This window comes from Falco naumanni, chromosome 6 (assembly GCF_017639655.2).
Source record: "Falco naumanni isolate bFalNau1 chromosome 6, bFalNau1.pat, whole genome shotgun sequence".
NCBI classification, from domain to species: domain Eukaryota; kingdom Metazoa; phylum Chordata; class Aves; order Falconiformes; family Falconidae; genus Falco; species Falco naumanni.
The window spans coordinates 35,079,259-35,090,573 of record NC_054059.1 but is presented as its reverse complement, the minus strand read 5'-3'; the positions used below and the strand labels follow the sequence as shown (position 1 = coordinate 35,090,573).

At 39.3% G+C, this 11,315-nt stretch overlaps 1 protein-coding gene across 1 annotated transcript; it reads right to left on the bottom strand.

Annotated features, from left to right (window-relative positions):
• Window positions 1-1,312: 1,312 nt before the first annotated feature.
• Window positions 1,313-10,988, bottom strand: TDRD15 (tudor domain containing 15). Its single transcript, XM_040599564.1, is given in 12 exon segments — window positions 1,313-2,549; window positions 2,551-2,637; window positions 2,639-2,989; window positions 2,991-3,377; window positions 3,379-3,438; window positions 3,440-3,909; window positions 3,912-4,011; window positions 4,013-4,610; window positions 4,612-5,483; window positions 5,485-7,568; window positions 9,442-9,528; window positions 10,903-10,988. Coding segments are annotated over 10 exon segments (5,133 nt in total). The 5' UTR covers window positions 7,564-7,568; window positions 9,442-9,528; window positions 10,903-10,988; the 3' UTR covers window positions 1,313-2,420.
• Between the last annotated feature and the right edge of the window lie 327 nt (window positions 10,989-11,315).

The window sequence follows — 11,315 nt, the reverse complement described above, 5'->3', positions numbered from 1 at the left end:
AGTATAGTCTCTCCTACTTACAAGAAAAATATAATTACAGCCAAGGCTGGGCACAGTGGAAGTACACCAAAGACTACTAGGAATAAAATCCATAACCAGGCATCCCAGCAGCTTAAATCTAACAATCATAACATAACCTTGTAATGCACTTCTAAAAATCCGTATCAACAGTGCAACAAAAGACATTCTCTATACTTACAGGTGCAGCATAATCCTGAAAACACTTTCCATTATCTTGTTTTTACCTTAAGCACTTTGGGTATCAAACCATCAGAAAGGAATTACTATCAGAAGCTAGGCTCATAATGAGTTGAAAATAAAACACACATTCATGCAAATAAGTCTAACATTTGCAATTTGCCAAACATAAAAAAAGTACACACACAGCTGTTTATCTTTTCATAATCATCTGTCATTTCTAGGCTCCATTTTGTAACATCAGGTAAGCAGTGCTCTACCACTACACACAAGTTAAAGCACAATATACCTTCAGTAGCAAAAAAAAATAATTAAAATATGCAACTTCTGTATTAATATTACACCAACAGGACTAGCATTTAGGGTAGCCAGAGGATCTTTAAAAAGACAGACACCCAAGCACCTGCTGATCCAACTGAATGACAGCCAAAAGTCTGAGTCCGAGTTAGTTAACCCTTAAATGTCAGTGCCTCTACATAAAAATTAAGTATTACTTAGCACTACAATGAATGCAGCCCAGTCTTAAAGTTACTACTTAACATGAGTAATGTTGCACAATAACAACCACTGCATGTTATCGTAACAGCAAGCAGTATGTCAAACTATTGACAAAGAACATGCCAGGTAAGCTTGTAATTTTAACTAGGAAAAACTTCAAATTCTGCAATATAATAAAATGGTGCAATAAACTGTTAACATTCACAAGTGTTTACAAGAAAAACTCCATTTATTCATTAATGTGTTAAGAAATTTTTATCTTCTGCATTTTCTGATTTGTTACTAATGGGCAACTTTCACTTGTACATAGAAAATATTTGCATGCTTTATGAATAATTCACTAGCAGAATTAACCTTGTACAGATCAGCTTGCATTGTCTTATCTCTTCTTTATTCAGATTTCCTGGACACGTGTGTCTCATTTACGAAAAAATAAATTCTGTTTTCCAGATAAAGCTTTCAGGTTTTCAAAGGAATTAAATATGATATGTGGGGGTGGGGGGGTGGGGGGTGGTGTTCTTAGACCTTATTTGCATACAGAGATGCATTAGATGTATTATCTATCATTAGAGTTGTATTTATTTTTTCATTTAAATTCAATCACAGGACACATAGAGAAACCCCCCCACTCACTTCAGGCTTCATCATGCTTTATCTTATGTCCAAACAACTGAGGAAGGAGGCAGGGGGGAAAGTCAGTCAGAAAAACATCTGAATGTTTCCCTTCAAGATACAAAATGCATGGAGAAAAGTTCCTTTCTTCATTTTGACGGATGGGTGGGGTGGACAGAAGAGAGAAATCATGTACACTCAACAGAGAAAAACCCCAACTGTGATGCAACTTGGATACAAGGATAACCTTGAGACAGGTCGCTAGCAACTTTACACCATGAGCTAACTGCAAACAACTTAGTGGCTGTCTCTCCCATAAATGCAAATTCAAGTTTTTTGCTTATTGTTAGTCAACTTCTTCCTAACAAGAGAAAAGATACACAAGAACTTTGGAATTTGAAGCACAGAGAATATGCTTGGTATCTTTGTTTTCTTAGCATCCAAACCAAGGAGGAGGCAACACCACTGTAAACCAAATGCTACTGCAAATGAAGTTTTATATAAATACATACTTAAGTTATACAAGAACCCTAACAGAAAGATTTGCCAAACACACGATTGTCTAAATAAATACAACAAGCAGTCTTGGAGGGAAAAACACTGAGAGCAGTATCTGTATGTTCGGGGGTTTTTTAATGCATTGAAGTACCTTCCTAACTGCAGTCTACTTATTACTCAAATAATTCTTCTGATAGTATCTTCATGCTGTTTAGACTATGGAACCGCAGAATCACAAGCCTGAACCAGTGCTTCTGGTAGCAGATTTACTCTGTACTAAGTAAATTTTACTTTTCTTATCATCACAATGCTGAGAAAAACCAACTTTTTCACAGTATTGTCCACCTTTTGCAGTTTTTCTTTTCTGTCGCTGTTATATGAATTCAGATCCTTTGGTCAACAATATTCCAGCACCCACTTTGATAAATCTACCCACTGGTAGACTTCCTTATTTGAAACTTCTATCACAGACAGTCCTACACTTTGAATACTTTCTTTGTTTCACTTCTGTCACCAAAATAACAAGTTTTTGTCATAATCTGGTTCACAAAAGGAACAACAGTAACTACAATTTGGCCACTGAGGCTACAAATGTTTTTTCTGATTTAATTCTGTCAACTGGGATGAGGCAGAGTACTTCTAGAGTAGACTGTATGGCCAGCAGCAATTAAGGCATGAGCTAGATTGTTCTCCTTGCACAGAACATTCACGTCTAATTTCATTTCAGGGCCATAGCATCTAAAAATGGAAGATCAGATCTGGTTTACTAAGAAGCTTCTGAAACAGAAGTTCAGCTTCATCACTCCAGTATTCCCCCTTGGCAGGAACTATTATCATGTAAAGAGCAAGAGTGTGCCAAGTGCGGTAAAACAGTCACACTTTCTGAAGTAAGTTTAAGTTTATGAATATCAGAGTAAGGGATGCTCTTAAAGTCATAATCAATAAATGCAAGAACAACAGACTGACTTGTTAATTCATTAATTTCTGCCCTGTTCCACTGTGCTTCCAGTCCAAAACTGATCAAGCAGATAGCACCAGGAGCCACAAGTTCTTTTGGCAAAGCTGCCAAGTTGTCAGGAAGGTCAGACAGCAGCAAGGACAAGTTTTGCATGCAATCAAATAAGACTTCAAACTGCATGCAGAAGTTTGAAGGATCAGTAACTGCAGTTGCAAACCCAGGATAACCTTCTGCCACTCTGCAGTGCCCATGTGATTGAATTTACCTTGAATGATATATCAGACTCCTTACAGTCTTTATTACTGCATTTTTCTGGTCCAACAACAGTCCAACAATGACTTAAGAGGTGGTTAAAATACTCCTAAAGCAGAACTTTTCCTATTAAAATATCTAATTCCCAGATTTGGGAGGATTCCAAATACCTTAAAAACAAGATCCTTATTTCATGATTCAGGAGTGCATTTACTACATGGGCAAACAGAGTTTTCTTCACTTCTTTAAACCAAACACACTTACAAAACACAGCTTGTTTAGGAATACTTTTAATCTTGTCACTGAGCACCTTTGCTTTGTTTAAGGGCACCATCTCACACCTGCCATAATCCATGAAAAAAAACGAGCATTAACTTCTCCCTGACTAACTTCTTTATCACTTTTGATCGATACCACTTAAAAGTTCTTTTCGGATTTTGTCATGCAGTCCAATTCTTCTTCAATGTCATCCACTCTAAGCAAATCACTTCTTTGTGCTTCTTTGGCAAGCATTACATTTAACTCATGTAATATTTGCAAATTCCTAAGTAACTGCACGTGACATTCTCCACTCTCTGAAATATTAATTACTTCTACTCCTTCTACCTGTCCAGAAATTAGATCTTGAGAAAGGACATTTAAGGATGTTTTGGAAGTATTTTTCATCCTAACAGACTTAGTTTGACCTAAACCATTCCTAGCCTTTCTATCTCAAGGATTACCATTATTAACCAGAACATGTTTTGGCCTATTTTCCTGACTACGCATTCTGTTTTGCTACCTTGTACTGTCTTTTCTCTGCAGAAGGCCATTAGACAACTTCCCATCACAATTTACTTCTATTTCCCATTGCTCTCCATGTTGCTTTAAGAACTTGCAAGCAACTGGCTTGTTAGCTCTTTACAAAATTGGTTAGTCCAGCTTTCACCAGGAACACTTTTTACTCTAAGGAAACAATGAACACTGAGCCTTGGCAAAGTTAAGAACTTTTTTCTGAATCCCGTAGATTTCTGAAGGACCTACAACTGCCACATTACCATAGTCAATAAGATCTACCTCAAAGGAGTTTCCTGATTTCAGAGTTTTAATAACTGCTCTATAGTAAAAACAATCGGTGTCATGCTCTCCAACAATGAGATCTCCTACCATGAGCTCATCTAAGCAATTTTCATGACCTATATTCACCATGCTTTCATTTAATTCTTTTGCTAGTTGTATTATTAAGTTTTCATCCTCTGCAAGCTGAACATAGAAACTTGATGAACTATTCACATGAGAAATATACCCTGCTACTTCAGAATTCACCTGAATATCACGTTGAGGAAGACTGATTAATTTAGGTGTATTTTCATTACGCCTTTTCTGCTGACCCATATAATTTAGACTTTCGTTATGAGATTCAGGGAGAGCATTTACAGTTATTTCCTTTGAATCTAAAGCAGGATGACAGAGTTAGTGAGAAGCAGACTCTCCACCCAGAGGTTCCTCCCTGTACTCCAGAACAGCACTGACAGCATTTCTAAAACCTGGTCCTTCACTGTCCTGTAAAGTTTCAGTGTTTCGATTAAGCTGACAATAGAATTCTGAAGGACTATATGTGAGTTATACAAAACTCCTCCTCACTTCCAATTTTAATATTAAAAGATGAGTAGCAAAAGCTGTACAGAGAACCCAGAGATGCAAGGCTTCTCAGACCAATACATTCAGACTGGGTGACACCATGTTTTCTGAGGAATTCCTCTGCACTAATCAACAGAGTCTATAAGTCAACTATATTGCATAAACAGTTGGGGCTTACAAGAACAAGAGCATAAATTATGCAAGTCAGTGGTCCTCCAGAAGCAGAAATGAAGTCTTTAAAATGCCTACACATTTCTTCAGACCAATAAAGCGAGTCAAATCGTAAAGGTACATTTTTAAGTCTACACCTAAATGCTTGACTTTCCAGAGTTAGGAAATCTGCAAGTACAGCCTGAAGGTCTTTAAGTAAAACTCTTTCCCGATAACCACAGTCTACAAAAATCACATCAACTTCGTCTGTGGATACCTGCTGCACAACCGTTTCTCTGTACCACTTCGCATCTTTGGAACGTTAAACAATCTGTCCTGTTTTGTAAGGACTGGTATGCTCTTTATAGCAAGTCTGAATTTGTTCCATTAAGTTATTTAGCTTTGGTAGTTTGCTTTGCAACTGACATGAAAAGTCTGCCGGGGAAACCATGCAAGAACACACTACTTCAAAAACAGCTCCTGATTTAAACACAAGTTCTTTATAAAATAAATTCTCCTCCCATACCAATTTACATGTTTTAGAGAGAGCACCTTTTCCAAAACAGGGCAGCACAACAGATTTTCTCAGCGATAAAGGCACACTTAATTTTTTCTTCTGAAATCCTTCTCCATTTCCAGATACCTTACTTCTACCAAAATTACAGATGCTTTGTGCATTTACTTTTTTTTTTTTTCTTATATTTGCAGGTATTCAGGTCTTTACCTTTTTTTGCCACATTTAGAACAGAATCTTGTGTCTTTTCCCAGTACTCAGCATATCCAGCTTGAACCATACATGTGGCTACATTCCTTTGCTTCAAACCATCCTTATACTGTGCCTGAACAATATACGTGTTGTTTTGCTTTCCAATGACATGAAGCAGCAGCAATTTGTTAAATACAATTTCTCTGAAGAAATCAATTTCCTTTTTAACCCACACCTCATCCACAGGAAACGTGCAAGCAAGCATACAACACATAGCTAAAGCTGGTAAATCAGAGAACTGAGGAAGCAATGTTTTCACATCGTAACAGGGTACTGTATCTGTATTTCCAAAATCCAGAAAATAAACAGTAATGTTTACACGAAGCACTTCAGTGACAACACCCCGATAATACTGCATATCTTTGCTATACCGGGCACAGCACAGCAGTCCAGGTTCTGGGTTTTTAAGGACCATTTCATCAACTCCACACTGGTTATATGTGTCTGCAATACCTTTCATCAAGGCTTGAAATTCATTCTGATATTCACATGTTTGAATCCAGAAGTCAGATGGATTTATGACATATACCACAAAAGCAGTATGAAAAGAATTCATTTGCATTTCTACTCTTCTGCAGTGGCTTGACAAAGAAATATTCCTTTCAGGTAAGCAGCTTTTTGTATGTTTATTTCCCGTACAATTCTTAAATGAATTGTACCTCTCATGACATGGTTTGTCATTTACAGCAATACTTGTGATGTTTGTTTCTGGAAGTGAGACACATGACGCAGCTGCCTCATTCTTTTTTTCTGGATGCTTAGCATTGATTCCCTGATTTAGATTTTGCAGTGTAATATAATACAAGCCTTTAATATTATCGAATAAATCAACAAGGACACACACAGAAGTCTGTCCTATCAAGGCCTGTGTAAGTTCTTTCAGCTGATGTTTTTTTACTGTTTCATCCTGACTACCAAAACAAGACAGCGCACATGGAAATGAAATCATTGGTAATGCCATGAACTCTACTTTAAGTTTCTGAACACAACTAGATGGCACAGCTTCAATATTGCCAAAATCCATAAACCAGACTTCCACGCAGCCAGAGAGAACCTCTTTTATCACTCCCCTATGCCACTGTCCATTTTGCCTTTTGGCAGCACAGAACAGCCCTAAACTTTCAGAAGAGTTATTTTCTCTACTGATAGCTTCATAGTACAAATGCATAGCTCCTGTCAAACCTTCCAGTTCTTTCTGCCATTTCTGCATCTGACAGTAAAATTTATTCGGGCTTACTGCAACAGTTATTTTTACAATTTCTTTACTGCCGACAGGTAGATGTGGAAAGAGATCCCCTGGAACTGGCCAAAAAACTGTTGGTTTCTCAGAATCACTCAAAGTAAGCGACTCCTTAACTGGATACTTCTGTTGCAACAATTGTGGCACTCTCTTACAAAGCATTACTTGGGGAAATGCTCTTAACATTTCTACAATAAAACAAAATGAATCTCCATCAATAAATTTTCCTAACTGCAGTTCAAGAACATCACTAATGACCTTTGGCACTTCTAGAATAAACAGCTGGCATGGCGTAACAGCTTTCACATGACCTGTAATCTGTACTCCTACCAGAGATGAAAAATAGTTAACAGCTTTTGGACCCCATTTTTCTCCCAAAGGAAGTATGTTTGCAAAAACACCTGAAACCACCTTTGGAGGCAGCTCAAACAATTCATCACAAGCACATGCAAGATGTGTTTCTCCAACAACTAGCACCTGCCCAGTGTCTATAAGAAAAGCCTTGCAGTTATTCTCTCTCTTTTCCAGAACTCTTCCCCTATGCCATCTTCCTTCTGTGTCTTCCACCAAACAAGACCCACCAACATAAACATTATCTCTTACTTTGAATACACGCTGTATTTCATTTTGAAGTATGTAATAGTCAAGCTCACATCCTGCCTTGTATTGTTGACCCTGGAACACTATAACCAAGCATTCGGAGTGGCATTCTACTTGAGTGATTGTCAGATTCACATCTTCTATGTTTGTTGAAGGCGTCAGAGAGACCATCCTGTCTGCAAAGATAAGGCATAAGATCAGCCTAGCCTTGTAATTTTCCTTTTTATTTTTGTCAAGTAATTATTTACATGAAAGTTGTTTTCAAAATGCTTTAATACATTGTTACATTTCTGGTTAAAACACATACTAAACATTTAACAACCTCATGTTTTTGTGCAACTGCGATACCCTTGACACAATTTTCTTTAGAAGGACTTTTTCAGATAACACCTGAACATTAGAATTTCTCTTGTGGCTACAGACAAATTTTACCACTTGAGAATAGTTCGTAATCAGAAACTTGTCCTCAGAGTAAGACAGAGTTAAAGATTATAGAGAAAATGGGGGGGGGGGGGGGGGGGGGGGGGGGGCAGTGGTGGCAGACAGACACACAGGGATGTGGAAAAGGACAGGACAGATGACCAAGATAGCTGTATTTCTCAAAGAAAACAAAAGAGCAGAAAGCCATTAACGCCATTTATACAATCTCAGTTCATCTCACAAATGTTACTTACATGCAGCAAATTTAACTGCAGATCTCTCCAAAGGAGATCCAACTCAGTGTTTCATTGCACTGAACTTGCAGTTACAAGGAGAGTTTTACCTGCAAAAGTACTTTCAGCCTGGTTTTCTCTTTCTTTTTAATATGCAAATGACAAAGGTCTCCTCCCCTACCACCCTGCTTTTTCTGCATAAATCACTTCTTCAAATCAGTAACATCTTGTAGCTCTTGTGCTTTACTGTTTACCTAATCTGGCTATCTACACACTACCAAGTACAGCTGTAGCATATTTTAAGTTTTCATAATTGCAAGGACATACAGAACACATTATTTATGTCCAACACTTGTGCACTGGTGCATTTTGTACTGTCTCAACACTCCCAGTTCTGACAGTTTAAGTATCCTTGAACCCTTCAGATACTTCTCTGACCTTCACCTCTAATCTAGTCTTCAAGATCAGCTTCCAGTTCCATTTAAATTTGTCAATGGATCTGTTACCGCACATCGTTTGAAAAGGCTATGCATGCCATAATTTAACCAAGCAATTCCATGAAATGAACTGCTGTCCTAACAAAGTAATTAGGCTAGACAACACCTATCAAATATGCAGACAGTAGATAAATACACAAGGCTAAACTCAACAAAGCATATGCTTGATTTATGGGGTTTTTTTGTAAAGCTGAAAGTGAATATTTCAGTTTCAACTACAAGTTATTAGGGCAAGACCTTCCTCAGCCTGCAAAAAATCTTCAACAGAACTGCCAGGATATTTTTTTCACAAGCATACATGAACTAGCTGGGGATCATACAATCTGTCTTCAGAATAAATATTGATCCCTATCATTTCAGCTCCACAGAAAATAAAAATGAATAAATAAATGAGTACTCCCACTGTAAATCTTACCAGAACATCTTAGGCAGGAAGAGGAAGGATACAGGACTTCTCTAAAACAAACAAACAAAAAACCACCCACAAAACCAAAAACGACAACTGAAACTACTAACCAATCAAAAACCTCCCAGTAAAAGCAGTACCAAATCTAGATCTGCAAACACCTGCTTAAAACAAGCCCCTCTGTTTTTCACTTTTCCCTGGAATAAAATAGAAACCTAAATTCTGGGGGGGGTTTAATAGAAGAAAACAGCTTTCAGGGAAGGCTTCTGTCTGCCTGGAAGAAGCATCTGATCATCACTTTTAAAGGTGCACCACTAATGCTATGGGCACCTTTTCTTTTTTTCCTCTTTTTAATTGAAACAAAGCCCTAGTTGCAGGAACACATAACAAATCAACTTGTGCATCAACATCTGCCTGCCCATTGTCACAGCCTACAGCATCACACAAATAGCCACATATCTACAGTTTACAAAATAGCCTTTTTTTTACTCACCTATACACGGTTCAGACTTTTCATTCAAAACACACCTTCAGAAACCTCAGCCCTCTTGTTAAGAGCTCTGCAACTCTACAAGGAAAGCTGACAGAAAAAAATGATTAAACTAAGTTATTGTACTGTTACAGATTTGCTAATAAGTTAGAATTAATTGACTTGATTTTATAAAATCATTTTTAATAGAAACATAGAAGGATAAGAAATATATTTTAATGAAACTTGTAGCTGCATAGTAAAAGCTGCTATGAAATCCTTTGTACAGTCCTGTACCAAGGCCAGAAGAATGGGCTAGATAGAATCATTGTTTATAACTTAGGTAACAAATTTGGGTTTTACAAATGTCTTTGTATTTGACTAGTCTTCTGTCTGTAGAAAGTGTATTGAAACGTCAGAATATAGAATTAATGGGAACTGGGGAGAGTTGACTGGAACAACTTGTAGTTACCTGCCAAGAAACCGTGAACTTTAGTAAAAGGTAATTCCGGCAGGGGGAGATCGCGACCACCAACTCATATACCACCTACCCAAATCGTACCCCAGACCCATTTCTAGACTTTTCCAACCTTTACTGCTCAGAATCGGATATGGGAGGAGAATATGTTAACGATTTTCAGGAAATATTATGATTATGCATACATATTTAATGAATATGTATAAGTTCTATATATGGTGTATGACTCTGAAGCTTGGTGTGCGTTGATCATGAGAGGACTCACTCACACACCCGGCCGTCAATAAAGAAGTGTCTGCTTATCTACATCACAATGGTGTCAATAAGTTCTTCATTCTGAGATTTCGGTGCCAGTACTACTTTTAAATCATCCTCCTGCCCATCAAATGCACCCTGGAAGGGTTCTCCACATGCCGTTTAATTATGTTCAAGATTTCAAAAAAAAAAAAAAAAATTACAAAACTGAATCTACCCTCCTAAAACCATGATAAGGCCATTCTTCCTTCACTGCAGCTCAAAAAAGCCATCAGTCAGAACACTACACAGATAACCTACCACCTACTTTCTAGGCAAGAGCAGCAATACATTTATCTTTGTTTGCAATGCTTCAACTATCAAAATCTATACTCTCTCACTCTACTATACAAACTTACAGCACAACAACAGAGCTTTTAAATACAATCAAATGCAAGACACAAGAGACAGCTTAAGGTACCTTTACCACCCCCCAAAGCAGCAGCTCTGACCGGGGCTGTTTGACACCCCAAGCCGCGATGGCCTGCGAGGAGCGGGGCTCCACCCGGCAGCGCTCGGATCACCGGAGGGAGGCTGCCACCGCCAGGCGAGACCCGAAAGCGAAGGCAGCCATCCTTCGGCGGCGGCAGCAGCAGCTTCCTCACCACTCACAAGCGCGAAAGTAACATGCGAGAGCCACGAACACCACAGCAGATTACTTTACACCACCGCGACACCGAGCCCAACAGCCTACCAGCGCTGCCGATGCTCACCCACCGCTGGCAAAATGGCGGCGCGAAAGCACGCTCTCGCACGCCGCGCAGCAGCACGCCTGCGCTCTGGCGCCACTGGAGGCGTACAGGCCCTCAGTGTGGGGGCGGGGCTTAAGGTTGATTGGCGGGAGCGCGCAGGCCGCACCCAGCCAATCGGCACGGCTCAGGGGTGGAGGTGCCGCCCACACCGGGGGCTGAGGGCGGGAGGGCGATGTGGTTGGGCCAGGGCCGCGGTCCTGCCCGTCGGGGAGCGGGCGGCCTGGGCGGGCCAGGGCTGGCCCGGGGCCGGTTTCTTTCGTGCTGTAATTTCTTTCATTTGACTGTTTGGGGGTGGGGGGGCGTGTTCCTTTGTGTTTGTATCTTGTAGCGGTCTGTTATTTATAAGGTAGCCTCCAACCTTTGTATAAACCGTG